General features: G+C 36.9%; 2 protein-coding genes across 6 annotated transcripts in view; both read right to left on the bottom strand.

Annotated features, from left to right (window-relative positions):
• Positions 1-16,783, bottom strand: part of LOC135198783 (copine-8-like) — a 139,609-nt gene that overhangs the window by 66,564 nt on the left and 56,262 nt on the right. The window lies entirely within an intron of this gene.
• Positions 3,445-8,535, bottom strand: LOC135198782 (putative uncharacterized protein DDB_G0294196; the record flags this gene model as incomplete). The annotated part of the gene is given in 5 exon segments (XM_064226718.1): positions 3,445-6,286; positions 6,495-6,629; positions 7,313-7,402; positions 7,837-7,959; positions 8,480-8,535. Coding segments are annotated over 5 exon segments (1,937 nt in total), but the record flags the coding sequence as incomplete, so codon positions are not given.

Raw genomic sequence — 16,783 nt, 5'->3', positions numbered from 1 at the left:
TTTAGTACCCAACTGGAACCCGACCTTTGCCAGGGAAATGAAACGTTTTATTTGAATTAGTTTGACTGTTGCCCCGGGATATACTATTGTTCCCACGTCCCCCGGCTTTTAAATGTGTGCAGTGTTAGCAGATCGGCAATTCCGGTAGCTTTGAACATCACCAAGTATACGATGCCGAAGCGCTTTGTATTGCCGTGTTTGCGAGAACAAGTGATTTCAAGGCGTCAGCCACTACGCGAGATTCTACGAGAAACTGCGAGACAGTCGAGACTAAGCCATGGTGGGTTGTGGACTGCGTGAACGGAGCCGCAAAGCTTAGTTATTACAGTCCTTTTAGTTTCCCAGCGTTTTCCTAGGCTATACAGTTCACATGAATAGATACTTTCGTGGCCGTTGCTAGCAACGTCTGTAAATCGGAGGAAGTAACCACTGTCACTGGACATTATCCCTACTGACCAGAACTGCAAGAACTTATCAGGAACATGGTGAATCTCACTTATTCCTACCATTAATCGTTCCCAAATTGTTGTTGGAGGGGGACGAGGTGCAAGATCACTAAGGTGAGTAAATTGTAAGACTATAATATGTGCACTTCCTGATTGAAGGAGCACTTAAGTAGGATTTTGTTTATTCCATATCAGCAGAGGTTTAGGATATAGGTATCCTTTGCTCCAAAACATGTTGGGAATTGTAAGGAGTCGTTCTACAACGTATGTAGGAGGCAATTAGCTAATCGTTGAATTTAGGGTATTATTATGTCCTTTAGCGTAAATGAAACTTGGTGTTGGAAATATGGTAAGAAGTAAGCATTTTTGATGGGAAAGGTTTTAAATTCACAAAAAGCATCATAACCAGTTTGGTCCTCTTTTGTAACAGAAACTTCAACTTTGGGCTAGCCAAACTTGGACCTACGTAGTGAATCGTTCATTATTTTCGCAAGCAAAACTTGGACTTTCGTAGTGAATCATTCATATTTTCCTAACATCCAGAGCCTGTAAAATCGGTATACTGTATTTTTTTTTTTTTTTCGGTGTTTAACGGGCAAGAAACTAAGTTAGGCCTAGACTCACCGTGGTGGAGTCGTAGTGCACATACTCATAGCGGATGCAGGCTGATTCGGACCTTAATCTTGGCTGATTTGGACCATTTGCCAGGCTGATTCGGACCCATACTAATAATGTTATATTTAGCAATGGGTATTTCTATAAGCATTCCGTATCGTTCGTCCCCGCGAATACGAAAGCCACCAGGAATTAGCGTCAAATGTATTTCGCCGTGTTTAATACGAGCCCCTGGGGGTTAATTACAGAAGTCCGAATAAATATTACTTTAAATTCTTGTTCAGGAGGTAAAACTGTATAGAAATATCGGCCAATCATATGAAGGTCCTAATAAGCCTGGATAAAGGTCCGAATGAGTGTATGGTCCGATCAGGCCTGGTCCGAATCAGCCAAGGTCCGAAAGCCTGTTCCCCTCATAGCCATCCTTTTAATACTTAAGGTAGGTCTATTGCGGTAGAGTAGTACATGCCTCCTAAGAAAGCATTCCTGATCCGAAAACCCGATTTTTGAAACATTATCTTGATGGTATGTGTGTGGGTGAGATGCTAAGTAATTATTTTATAGAGGTGTGTGAAAGAAATCAGAAAATGGCTTACCCATATTTGCCACGATGGGGCTTCAGGGAACATGTTGGAAGTCCAGATTTTTTATACAATACCATACATACGCAAGGGATTTGCAATTTTTTTTTGTTTATTTTTCAGTATCAAAATTCACTTACTTATTCCGTTGTGAACTTCAGGATTACGAGAAAAATAAACCGGATTACTAGCAGTGTCTCGTCTTATTAGTACGAAAGAGCAATTCGATAGCTTTACTGGAATAGCGTTTTGGGTGTTCATATTACACCAAAATTGTCGCAGAAGTCATGATATTCAGTTCGTGAAGTTTGTAAACCATAAATTTTGGGACACTGTTATCCCCTAACAGAAAACTGGGAGAATATATAAGGATAGCCCTTAAAATTAAGAATGTTCTTAACCTGGAAAGCGATGGATATCAAAGCTAAGTAACACGACTCTGCCTCACTTATAAAGAAGAAGAAATGAAAAGGAGTTGTGGTAAAAGTAAATAAAGCTTTGCACCTCATAGTGTAGTGTGCCTGCAACTGTGTTTGTGGAGTGAGCGCCTAGGAACCAGGAACCAGAACATTTGTCAACGGTCGATATTTTGCATATTTTAAAGTATTTATCTCATATTTTGGACATATCTTCTTTTCTCTTTATTTTCTAGAGACCGAATTTAAGACAATTATTATGATGCTCTACGTAGCATTATTGTTTCCTCTTCTAAATGTTGCAAAATTTATTTGTACTTTTATGTATGTGTATATGTATGTATGTATGTATGTATGTATATATATATATATATATATATATATATATATATATATATATATATAGTTTAGCAAAATATTGCATCATTTAGATCAGTGTTTTCTTAAAGTGTGGTCTGCGAACCCCCACGGGTCCGTGGAATGTTCCAAGGGGTCCGCAGGATAATTTGGCCGCCGGCATCAGATAAATTTTAGGCCAAAACGTGGCACAAAAACATTTGTGGCCAGACATCCTAAATTCCTATTTTTGTACCACCCAATCCTCTTGTCTTCTGACAATGGCGCTCGTCAGATTAGGATGGGTGCAATTTAACAACTTTGTAAAAGGCAGGGTTATTTATGATCAGGCAACAATGTACTGACAGCGACTGAAGCTCAGCAGATTGGAGCCAGATATTTCAAGAGTTAATGAATCGGCAAAAACAGTACCATTCATTGCATTAAGTATGGTTCGAGATGTGAGGAGGAAGCGTTGCTGTTAGGTTCACTAAAATCTGTGTGCAAAATTACAAAATTAATAATGTTGTGAAAGTTATTTCAAGTCAAATGTAAACATTTATGTTGAAGATAAGCCATTAATAAATAATTCAGTAGCAATTTTAGTACTATATATCATACCCTGAAAACACTTTTAAACCCAAGAGGGAAATTATCAAGGGTCTACTACATGAGTAATTTTAATAAAAGGGGTTCGTTGCACAAGAAACTTTAAGAAACACTGATTTAGATAGTAGAAATATATAATGCTTGGTAGAATATTATAATTCTGTATATGTAAATTTTCTTCACCGACACACACACATGTATAATATGTATATAGTAGATATATATTTAGTCTGCATGTAATGTATAACTTCTTTACTTTTTCATCTCCACACATTTATTTTGAAGTATAACCAGGTGATGGAAATCATGCAGTACAGAACAGGATAGCCTTTGCACCTTGAAACGACATTAGTTCTGACAACCTCGATATTCATATTGGCTTTTAGTCGGAAATAATTTTTTCGTAAAATTTTTGCAAGGCTAAGAGAATGAAATACGCCATTGAGAGGAATATTTTATTCCAAAATTCACACTGTATAAAACAAGACCATATATTACTTATTTTTAATAACTTAATAATAATGCAGTTGATGCCAATAGTCCGACTCAGTGGTTCTCAACTTGAGGGGCCTCAGCAATTTCCAGGGGAGGCGCGAGCCCTAGGGAAAATTTTAAAAATTCTCAAATTATGTTCGTTATTCTCTTAATAAGTGTGAGGAACTAATAATATTCAGAAGTTTATGGGAAAATGCTAACGCATCGCCTTATAACGTTACTTTTCTATAGTCGTTGGTCTTTCCATATTTTGTAATCATTTACCTCCCTCTATCCCTCGAAACCCCCTCTCTTTCTCTTTTATTTTTTGTTATTTTTCTCTAAATCTGGGAGGAAATTCTACGCAAGGGGGCCGTGGAGGGAAGGACCAGCTCTTAGAGGGGGCGTGGTAATAAAAACGTTGAGAACCACTGGTCTAACTTCTGTTTGTCCTTCTGTCATGATTGTGTCGCTGTGATGGGAATTTGATCGCAGTGACAGTGGATTCGTAGGCCGACTCCACATTGTGACCCATTGTCACGCATAAAACAGACCTTTAATATGCCGCCTTTGTCTTCGAAAACCTTGCAGTGGTTAATTCTTCGTTACAGATACTTTGCGGCCTAACATGGCCTTTCTTCCTCCATTATCAGTAGTACCAGCATTTGGAAATATGACAGTAAATTGACTCTGATTTTTCGAGTGGAATATTTTTCAAATTTACGTCGTGGTCTGCTTGACATCAGAACGACAGAAGAATCCATAGATCTTATTCACGACCTTGAGAAGAGTCCTCTTATAAGCTCAGAAAAGGGATTCAGGTTATACTGATTTCCTATTACTGATATACGATCTTTTAGCTGCGGGTACTAATTCTCACACACAATATAGTACCTATCTTATGGTTATGTGAGTATTAAGTTGTCTTTGTAATATCAAAAAATATCGTTTAACCCATATCATCCATAAGCAGTAACATAAATAGTTCAATATATATCACCCCACCCCACCCTCCCTGAACATCAAAAAATACTCAAAATGTCATTATCGAAAAAAAACATCTTAAAACTATAAGCACAACAAGAGCACCAGGCTTTTGAAAGTTACAATTGCAAAAAGTCTTAAATAAGAGGAAAAGCATCACAGTGATAAAAGTACAGAACCATTTAAAAAAAATACAATATGGTAGTGATATAGTTAGGGTTTTTGCATGGCACGCACGTCCCTATCTCAGGTTATAGGGTGTATTGATTTGTATGGGAATAAGCAGATTATCTTAGAAGTTGCCGTCTCCGAAGTTTGAGGAGAATGATTTGTTCACGGAGGACGAGGAGGAGGATGTGGAGAAGGACTTCATTAACCTGGAGGAATTCGTTTCCGGGAACATGTTGGCCATGTTTGCCATATTTGCCATGTGCTGATGGGACATTGAAGACATGTCAGAGAAATTGGACAAGTTGCTGAAGTTAGACATATCTGAGAATTTAGACGATGCATCACTGAAGTGTGTGAAGTTGGACATGTCAGTGAAACCAGATCTCCCAGACAGAGTGGAAGCCATGGAGTCTGTTGACATCTGAGACATGAGCGAATGTCCGCGGTCCATCAAATTTCTCAGGTCGTCAAAGCCTGTTGGAAAGTTTGGTGTCTGGAAGAACCCTCCCATGTCTCCTGCTGAAGTTGAGAACGATTGCTTGACGGATGATGTGGATGAAGAACTCTTCTTCACTGACATTACAGATCCATCGGGCATCTGTTGTACGCAGGATTCACTCACCTCGGCTGCATCTGCAGCTTCTGAGCGCTTGAACTTGCCCTCTGGATCTTCTTCGTGTTTTGACATTTTGGTTGTGGCCTCACGTCTCGCAGCTTGACTGTTCTTGTCTGTGATTTCAGCGGCGGTTTCACGGTGCTCCATAACGCCATCTTTTTCTTGTACTATGTTAGATGTCTGAGAAGTAAGAACTCTACGACCATTTTCTTCAGTGATACTAACGTTTGACTGGTTACCAGATCCTGCTCCAAAGGATTTAGGTTGCGGGCCTTGAGGAGCAGTCTGTGACAGTGATTGAGGTTGTTGCTGATACATAGGTTGAGGTTGTTGTTGGAACTGTTGATACGTAGGTGGCTGAGGGCGTTGGTGCATTGGCTGAGTCGGTTGCTGTGGCATTGTTTGTGGAGGCTGCTGATACTGGGGCGTAGATTGGTTAGGAGGCTGATACATTGGTTGTTGCTGGTATGGTTGGTACATTGGAGGCTGAGGCTGGGAAAATGGAGGCATTTGTGGCTGCTGGTAAGTGGGTTGTTGAGGCTGCTGATACATGGGTTGTTGGGGCCCTTGGGCCATATGTTGTGGAGACTGAGGACCCATTGGTGGTTGTGTAAACATTGGTTGAGGTGCAGGTTGGCTTGACTAGCTGCAGTTGGCTTGGACTAAAGCTACGTTGAAAGACACCTCAGAACGCACAGGGGCTTTCTTACTGAGATCAAATTCCATGGTGGAGGAAACTCTTGAGCATTCTGATCCAGTTTCACTGGGAGCTGGTGATGAGCATGTGCTCGTTTTTGTGGATCCAAAACCCGAATCACTGAACATGAGCCTCTCCCTCATTTCCTTGGGCAAGCTGTCGAACCCATCATTTGATGAGCTTTCAAAACTAGAAGAAGACTGTATAACAGTCTTAGAGGATGAACTTTTGAAGGAAGACGTTGAGTTATTATCGTTTTGATTGAAAGAGGACTGTTGCATACTTGAAGAAGAACTGCTACTGCTACTCTTCTTGGGACCCTCGGTAATGGCAGCACCTTCCTGGAATGAGTATGTTATTGACTTCACTTGCTATTATGTGACAGTAATCATTATGCTCAGTTTGGAAAACTGAATAGTTTCTTAAAGAAGCATTTGATTCATAGATAGTTATTCACCTTACTTTACTGCTACTTGCGATCTACAGGAGACTTTATATATCAACAGAAAAAAAAATGGCCAAGTAAACTTGAACATAGGTAAAACGAACCTTCTTTGGTGCTCTGATAGTTAAGACTCCATCCTTAGAGAGTGCAGTAGTCACCTGATCAATGTCTGCGGCATCGGGTAATGTGAATTCTTTATGAAAGGATTTAAGAGATTTGGCGGTGCCATCTTGAGAGACCTGCAAACGTCGCTGGGATTAGAATTACTTAAAAAATGATAAGTCTGAGTCTAATGCATTTGCAATTATTTACCATAAATTGGATAAAGGATTAGAGACCCAAAGGACTCTTGAAAATATATTTGTTAATTCATATACATAAAAAGTGTATTTTTTTAGCTTTATACTGGAGCATAAATGTTATTAGGTGAAACCTAAATAAACATATAATTCTTATCATATTATCGTGAAAATTTCCAATAAATTCACGTTTGATTATAAATATATTGTAGACATTCGAAACATCTGGGAAACAATGAAAATTTAATGTTCTGAATATGAACTAACGGTAGCTGATTTAATGACAAAAGCCTAAATAGATTCAGAATATCCAGAAATGTCAGAGTAAATACAATGAAAGGGTTCATCTATCAAACAATGCCCTTCTTTGGCCGGATGTGTATCATCTTAGGTACGTGAGATCTTTGTTTGGGGTGCAGTTGAAAGTCCTCTGATTTTGCATTTAATAAAACACTTATGGGCTTAAACGGAGAACAGTCATTTCCATAAACAGTCTGTTGAGAATAGTAAGATTTCTATAGTGACACATAATCAAGTCTATTTAGTAAGGATAAACAATTGCTATGGATGGAAAATGTAAAAAGAAAAAAAAATTAAAATACTCGATTTTAGAAAGCTCTCACCTTCTGGTACCCGCCCTCAACTACAATTCTGTCGTCCACGGCTCTTACTTGTAGTTCTCGAGGGTTGAAGTCCTTCACGTCCATCACAACCTGCAAGGAGGAACCTCCTGAGGTCACACTAGAATGATTTAGGAACTCCTACACTTGATTTCCATGAAGCGAGTGAATTACCGTTGACTTAATTCACGTCTTGTATGAATATTTGCCACCTTGGTAAGGTGAATTTCATATGCCGCCAATGCGGGGACGAGAGGAATTTATTTCTGGTGATTAGAATTCATATCTCGATATAATGTGGTTCGGATCCCAAAGTAAGCTGTAGGTCCTCCCGTTGCTAAGTAACTAATTGGTTCCTAACCACGTCTATAAAGATCTAATCCTTCGGGTCAGCCATAGGAGAGCTGTTAATCAACTCAGTGGTCTGGTTAAACTAAGGTATGCTTAACTTTGTTTTGTTTTTTTTTTCTTTTTTTTAGGTAGGAACTATCTTGGAATACTTGATAATCGTTCTCTCCGCGGCTTACCTGGAATTTGCCATCCTTCTCTGTAATCTGCAGTGCCTGAGAAGCGTAAAGGTCCTCCTCGATCTTGTTGGATCTTATCTTGCTGTAGGCATCACGACATTCGTTCCTGGATCCTTCGTTAATCTGCAATAAAAAGATTTTTATTCGATATATCCATTAACTCTTCACGGTTCGGTTCTTTTTTCTTCTTTTTATACGTGAATTCTGTTTCTTCGTGGGATGAAAATGTTTTCCCTTTACCATGTTCAAATATTAACATGTATTACAAACACTTTTCTTGGGCATATTTTCAGCAATGCTTAGAAAAGTTCAGTGCGTCTGCTGATATTTCAGCAGGAGCAGATACTTCTCAACGCCGTATTCCTGCATCAGTTGGTTGGATTCTCTCTCTCTCTCTCTCTCTCTCTCTGTTTCTCCCTGTCTCTAAATTTTCAGGCAATATTTAAGAGGACGGAGATTAATCGGTTGGATTTTTTCATTCCTCTCTCTCTCTCTCTCTCTCTCTCTCTCTCTCTCTCTCTCTCACACACACACACACACACAAAGAGAGTTTCTCTTGAAATTCCAGGCAATCTTTGAAGAGGACAGAGATAAGGAAAGTGCGGGAGAGGGTGAGGCGAAGGGAAAGAGCCATAAATCGTACCTTCAGTCCTCTGTTGTCAAATTTATCGAGGACACGCTGCAAGGCCCGGTCGAAATAAAAACCTCCCAGCTTCTTTGAAGAAGGAATCGTCGAAAAGCTTTCTCTCTGCACACGTTCAGAGATTTACCGGACGCCATCTTGATGGACCCTGGAATAGGAACAAAAATCCTGTTAGTTAGTTTTTCTTAGCAATTATTTGTTGGTGGCGTCTTCCAGGACATATTATTATTATTTAGTTTTTGTATTTATTTTTTTAGATAATGTTTTCATTTGATCATCTCGTCTTTGCGTGAGAATATTCGAACTGAAAATGTTCCTTTTCCAGGACTTATTATTATTATTTTATTATTATTATTTTATTCTTATTATTATTATTATTATTATTATTATTATTATTATATTTGAGTTTTTTTTTTTTTTTTTTTTTATTTTTTTATATTTGTTTTCTTTTTTTTTTATCATTTTACATTTTTTCGTCTTTACTCCAGAATATTCGAATCTGAAAATATCGTTTTTAAACGACCATCAAGACCATTTTTCTCTATTCATCTGACCTGGTGAAAATATGTTAGAATATTCTTCGGTAAAAGCGCTACAAGTCAGCCACATTTCAACTTTCTAGCTTCAGTCGCTGTTCACGAATACAAACGTAAACAAATCAGTCATATCTAGAACTCAAAAACGAATGTTGTTGTTCGGGCTATTATCCGACATGTCTGTGTAAAGGAGGCAGAGTTATTGATTATGTTAACTACGTCATTTGTGATGTGCTTGAGAAGAGAGAGAGAGAGAGAAGATTGCTGTTAGATATAAATAAAAACTTGTCTATTCATGCACCCACAAATTTACTTGTTTGAATAATAATAATAATCATAATAATAATAATAATAATAATAATAATAATAATAATAATATAATAATAATAATAATAATAATAACTTTGCTCAATAATAATAATAATATAATAATAATAATAAGAATAATAATAATAATAATAATAATAATGAATAATATAACTTTGTTCCATTTAAGAGCAAACCAACATTCTGAAGACGAACATTTCCGGTTCGCCTCCAAATTGTCTATATACCTCCCGGGCCGAGATCTTGTCTTTCGTGTACATACCACCTAGGAAAGGGTACAAGCGCAACGTACAGAGTCCAAAATGATACCCATTGCGAAAGATCGCACGTAAATATTATTACCGTAATTGCAGTCAGATCGGTCGAGATAATAAACTCCTTATACACACTAGCACTTGGGTGCAAGCACTTGCTCTACCAAGTTTATGCAGTAGGTCCGAAAAGAGAGAAGTCAAAATCGTCAAAATGGTAGAACGTAGTTCTAAGATATTGTAGAGTATTTAATGACATAAGATTTGCGATATTTAGGACAACTATTTTAGAGTGTTTAATGACATAAGATGTAGGACATTCAGGATAGATATTTTAGAGCATTTTATGACACGAGATTTAGGATATTTAGGACGTATTTTAGAATATTTAATAACACTAGATTCAGGATATTTAGGACAGATATTTTAGATTATTGAGTATAGATATTTTAAGAGAATTTGGATATTTAGGGTATATTTTAGAGAGATTAATGACAAAAGATTTAGTATATTTAGGACAGATATTTTAAGAGAATTTAGGATATTTAGGACATATTCTAGAGAGTTTAATGACAGATTTAGGACATTTTAGAGTATTTAATGACACGATTTAAGGTATTTATGACAGATATTTTAGTGTTTGATGTCACAAGATTTAGGATATTAATGACATATTTTCGAGAATTTAATGACATAAGATATGGGATATTTAGGACAGATATTTAAGAGCATTTGACATAAAATTTAGGATATTTAGGCCATTAATTTTTAGGGTACTTAAGATTGAAAAAAGAAGGCTATAAAATTCTTGACCTAAGCTTAGATGAGGCTGTAGGGTATTTCAAGGGATACCTTATATATAATGACTTAAGTTTAACATCAGTGCAGCACCATCATTGACATACATCATGATGTCAGCTGTTGATTGTACAATAAATTCATTGAAGTTGAAGAGAATCGATTAAACTTCATTCTAGCTTTATGTTGAGTTGTTTATTGTTAGGTTAAAGCAAGTGCAGGTTGGGAATAGGTTGATAACTGGTATAACTTAACTTTTCTTAAGGAATAGGTCCTTTTTTTTTTTTTTTTTTTTTTTTTTTTTTTTTTTTTTTGCATAATCAGCTGTCGTAATAACGTTCGAAACTTTGGTAAAAGTCCTAGACTAGAAATGATTGTCTTTCTCCTTCGCAGTGTCTAAGAGTATTCTATCCTGATCACCATCTCCCCCACCCCCCCCTCTCTCTCTCTCTCAGTCTAATGGTGAACAACGTGATCATTAGTCACGATTCTGACGTCATCCGCTGAACAGTCTGCTTGAAGTGTTTTGCTTCTCTCTTTTTCTTTGTCTGTTTCTTATTCAGTTTGGCTTTGCTTTACCTGCTTCAGGTTTTTTTCTGTTTGATTCTTTTGACAGCGATGCTATAAGGAGTGTTCGCTGATTATTTTAATTTCTCTCTCTCTCTCTCTCTCCTCTCTCTCTCTCTCTCTCTCTCTCTAATATATATATATATATATATATATATATATATATATATATATATATTATATATATATATATATATATATATATATATATATATATATATATATATATGCATGTTCATTTTCCATCCATTTTCCTTTATGAAACACATCAGAAGGTTTTTTGACCTAAGATGATATTAGTTGGGCAATTTTTATTATGTTTTAAACTAAAAATATTTTATTAAGTGACCAAGGAATTGAAATAATAATTCTTTTTGTTTCTGGTAAACAGATAAAATAAAGACAGTATTAATTACGGTTTTGCTTATATCAGACTTAAATATGTTTTCTTGGTCTAGAAAAAATGTTCTTCACTTGAGTAATGAGCCAAACCTGTTGTCCTTCTAAGACAAAACATTAAGTTTTTCCTCTTTTTTTTTTTTTTTCCTCTGTTGGGTTAACTTTGCTGCTTCCATTTCCTTACAGCTGTCTTGGTTTTCGTTTTACATTCGTTGTTATTGAAATAACAGTTAAGCTAAGGATGTACAATAGAAAACGAGCGGCGACACTTGGTAGGATTAATTAATTAAATGCCGGTACATGTAAAGTTGCTTTGGATTTTAATCGTTAATTTTAAGACCTAATGTTTTACTCTCACTCATTATGATTAGTATTACTTGTACATGTATACTATCGTTTGTAAAAGAAACTGAGCCAGCAAATCTACTGAAAGTTTTAGATGAAGCTTAGATAGAATTATATGGAATGTGAAGACAAACTTAAGAATGTCACGTCGTTGAGATAACTACTCTACCATAATCAGGATCAGATTCGCTTAGACGCTTTTGTTATCAACGTTGCTTGTTGAACGTCACTGGCTGATTTATTAATCATTATTTATGAAAGTGGTTCGTGATATTTGATATTTTTCCCAATGGACAGTTCTGAAAATTACAACGTATTCGTTTATGTGAAACATATAATTTGGTGTGAAATATATATTATATATCCTACAGGTGCTCTTTTATTTGTTTTTTATAATTCCTACCCTCTCTGTCTCTCTGTTTATACTTGGAGACATAAATATTGCCGCAACTTACCACCTTTTCTATTATTTCCACTACTATTTCTCTCTCCGTTTACCACTCGTGTTGAAAACGAACTTCAGTGTTCACCCATTGCCAAACCTTAGCCTCATTTCTTTCTCTCTCTCTCTCTCTCTCATGTTCGTCCTTTTACTCTCTCCTTCGTTCGCCAGTCTTGTCTGCTTTATTCCTAGTTACGGTCCGCTGCCCCTGAGAGGGAAGAGGCAACTGGAAGAGAGAGAGAAAAAGAAAGAGACCTTTGGAACTCGCAAATATAAAGGTCATTTTGGCCCGATGTTTCTGCAACGTCTTTTTTGAACAGCGTTGCCAAGAATGCAAGAAAAAAATAAAAATAAACCAAAAAGAAAATAAAAAAATTAAAAAAAAGCGGATGCCGAGAGATGGGACTCTTGCAACCGAGTTAAGAGGTTAATAGCCTCTGGTCTTTTGGTCTTTGTGTGGTGAAAAAAGGGACGTACAAGTAAATGGTCATTTTTTTTCGCTTACTCGGGGAGTAAGCCTACAATCTACTTTGCTGTTGTTGTTGTAGTTATTGTTGGGGTTGTAGGAAAGGTCTATGGAAATGCCTAAAAAGGTCTGAAATAGATGTTTTGCTTTGAGTTAGATACAGGAATTTTAGGATTGGATATTAAGGATTTATATATTAGAATGAAAATGTAAAAAATAAATAATGTGCATGTTAAACAGTACAGAACAATTATTTCTAATAATATACAGCGTATTTATTCTAATTTTCGTATGTGAAACAACGGGCGATTTGACCGAAGATTTTAGCACGTGCCCCCAAGTAAGCTGGAGGTAGGATCACACCTTTTTTCAAGAAGTGACGGTCAGCCAGAGGTTAAAGATTGGTAATGACTTTCGTCTTTCTTGATGATGCCTCAGTTATTTTCATATTAGTTTTATATGATATGTTGGAAGTGCCATAAACAAACCTAATAGTCTATAAAAGGACATATATAGGTAATGCTTCAGATTATATCAGGCTCAAGGTATGTTTGTGTCGTAATAGAAATATTCATCATTTCTTTGCATTCATATTCTTTATCTAAGAATAGTTTATAAACTAAAACTAAATGAGAGGTACTATATTTTTTTATATGTAGTATATATGTAATACATATGATAAATATAGATACATATACATACATAATACACACGTATACATATAATCCTCTTGTTGTTCCTTTTTTAGTTTATCAATGATTTAATTATTAAAAATTTTTTCTTCGAGATAACTTTGACTCCCCTGTTGCATCTGCTCATTTGCACCTCCATTGACCTAATTTACCTGTACGTAGGTCTGTTCAGAGACAGGCTGCCTGACTTTGTTGCTTCCTCAATGTATTCCCAAACAAAAATAATTTATCTACTTTTATTTTCTATGTATTTATTGACTCGTCCCCCTTTCGATCCAAAACAAGAGCTGAGATAAATCTACTGCCTTCGTAGCAATTTCGTCACTTAATTCTTCATTTGCATCATTATTATTATTCCTCATTTATTGTTATTGTGAAGATGTTGCTTTATATCACCTGTCATTACACATACGCTCCCCATTAATGTTTTTCTGAGCTTGTGAAATTACATAGACGCAATTTTATTGTACTTATGCATTGAACAGTTTAATCATACCATCAGAGTAAACCTGTACTGATCTTACTGGCAGTACGAGAGATGAATTAATTTAGAAAATAATAAAAGTGTTGACAGACATGAGACGAACCTCTCTTAAAATAATAATAATAATAATAATAATAATAATAATAATAATAATAATAATAATAATAATAATAATAATAATAATAACAGTGATGCTGATGAAAGCAATGACGGAAACAGACGCGGATCTCGTGTTAAAAACTTGTAACTCACGAACAAAACCCCGATGCCGAAGTCGGAGAAGTTTCGGCAGATACCGTCGGCTTCACGAAAGGTCTGTGTTGAATACAGATAGATAGCCACACGTTCAATTAAGCTAAGGAACCTGAGAGTGGACAAGGACGTATGCAGTAGAGAAATTTGACGGATTTGACTCGATGTCAAGGTAGGACGGAGTGCACTATGCTGGTTATTTAAAATACTTTTTTTTTTTTTTTTTTTTTGTAGTACCGTACTAACTTTGTCTCTGCCTTAATAGTGATTAAACTTCCCACCATCTTACACCTTTTAAAGAGCAAAAACTCACAACAAACAAACACTTAAAGAGGAGAAAAAAAACACTTTGGTTATAGTCCAAATGGGTGAAAAAAAATGTCTTTCCGGTGTGTACCTCCAAGGAAGTAGATGGTATGCTGTGGTTAAATGCAAAGTTCTGTTGAAACTGGTACGTCCATAATCCTGAGCTACGGTAGAAGATCTGTGTTGTTAAACTCACTGACAAAAAGTTTTAAAGTTCTCGAAAAACTGCCTGCAGCGTTGTGTTAAATTGTGTACGTGCGTAGGGCGTTTGTTTCAAAAGCTGGAAAGAAAAGACAGCGAGAATGTTTTGAGGTAACAGCAAACATCGCATCAGGGTTTACGCTCATTCGTTGTTTCAGAATGTGGCAATAGGATGACGGTCATTTGTGGATTAAGTTAAGTGAGCTGATTAGCAGCTCTCCTATGGCTGGCCCGAAGGATTAGATTTGTGTTGACGTTGCTAGGAACCAATTGGTTACTTAGCAACGGGACCTACAGCTTATTGTGGGATCGGAACCACTTTATATCAAAAAATTAATTTCTGATCACCAGATGCATTCCTCTGATTCCATTGAGGTGTGAGAGAGGTGTATTTCTGGTGATAGAAGTTCACTCTCGACGTGGTTCGGAAGTCACGTAAAGCCGTTGGTCCCGTTGCTGAATAACCACTGGTTCCATGCAAGTTGGCAACGTGAAAACACCATACAAACAAACATTCCTCCGATTCCGCGCTGGCTGCAGCTGGAAGCGAACTCGGCCTACCAGATTGGTAGGCGAGTACGTTACTTTATCGCAGTGGCAATAACAATTCAGTAATTGTGGAAACAGCGTAGCTAATGGTATTTGTAAGAGTATGCAATATTTTCTTGCCAATTTTAATAAAACCAAGATGACTGCACTTTCAGTTAGTTTGACAATCACAACGCGGAAATGGTTTCGTACTTAGCGTAAATGTATTTTCAAGGAAATTTGCCTTGTATTAAAGAATCACAGATTTCAAAAACCCCGCATTAACCACGGCTGTGTGGTCAAGAGATCACCCAGCAACAAGGAATTGCCTACGATTCGACCGGTTTGTGACGGTGAAAGGGAAACAGTGGTGGTAAATAGGTGAACCGGTATGTGGCAACATTGTTCGGTTTCCCACTTACAAAATTCAAACTAATTATTAGAGGTATACGTTTCACTGGCCTAGTTCGGGGAATACGAAACATAAACGAATAACAACTGAAGAGAGTGTTCAGTGAACTAGAAAATAATCCTAAATTTTATATGAAACCGAGATCTGAAACTGTTCAAAAGCTTTGGCAAGAACGTTAGATTCCTGTGGCTGAGTCTTGTCTTAATCATATAATTAAAATACTTATCACATGGGAATGGTTTGGAAACCACTTCGAGAGAGAGAGAGAGAGAGAGAGAGAGAGATATAAATGTTACTGTTAAAAGCTGCTGCTGTACAGTCAACACTATAAATGATAAATACTTTATAGCTCGTTTGAAAGTAACTGCCTCTCGTTTACGTTTTCTGCGCGATAATGCCTCAACACTTTCTTCACCCTTCATCAACACCCATCATTGCATTATTTCCCAGCTTGCGCTCCGACAACAAACACGAATTTATAAACAACTTGAGAATCACAAAACTGTTAACCCGATCCCTCCTCCAGCATAACAAGGACTTCATTATCATCCCTAATTTAGTCCTCGACAGTTAATAATGGATTTTCTCATAAACGATACATTTTTTAAGGTCTACTCTTATAACACTGATTTACGAGGCTCGGACTCCTCCCGCCTACCCAAACACCTCCCCTCTAGCCATCTCGGATGTCCACGATCCTTGGGAGAGTTGCACTTTTCGTTTCTTAGGATCCGTGGATCCATTACGCTGCGTGTTTTCATTCGAGTTGTTGTTTTGTTTTGTGTGCGTGTGGTTGTCGTGACTTTTTATTTGATTAATAATATGCAAAGTGCTTTAACGGCTTGGTAACGATCAAAACGGCTTTTAACGGTAAGATGACAGCACTTCGCTGATTCTGTGTTAAGAATATCAATAGGTTTACGCGTTGGATGTGATTCATCTAGTCTAGAATATGGTCTTCGTGATGCATTCTTAGTTTAAACAGTAGAATGCATTCCAGTCGTTACTGTTGAATTATATTCCAAGAAAAAATGAAAAAGTATGGTTAATTCATCAGTTGTATTCATATCTCTCTCTCTCTCTCTCTCTCTCTCTCTCTCTCTCTCTCTCTCTCTATTTTTGCGAAGGTCGATTTGAAAATAAAGCTTTAATAAGAATATCATGATTCAGCTGGCAGGACTGAGCGAGAAACTACGCCATGAAGGAAATAACGAAGTTTCTTACGTAGATGAGATAGTGATAACACTGAGACAGATGTTATTGGCTCGGACATGTGCTTCGCGTAAATTGCGGCATAA

Source organism: Macrobrachium nipponense, chromosome 22 (assembly GCF_015104395.2).
Source record: "Macrobrachium nipponense isolate FS-2020 chromosome 22, ASM1510439v2, whole genome shotgun sequence".
Classification (NCBI taxonomy): Eukaryota; Metazoa; Arthropoda; class Malacostraca; order Decapoda; family Palaemonidae; genus Macrobrachium; species Macrobrachium nipponense.
Note: the sequence above shows the minus strand (reverse complement) of the source record. Positions and strands in the feature narration are given on the sequence as shown.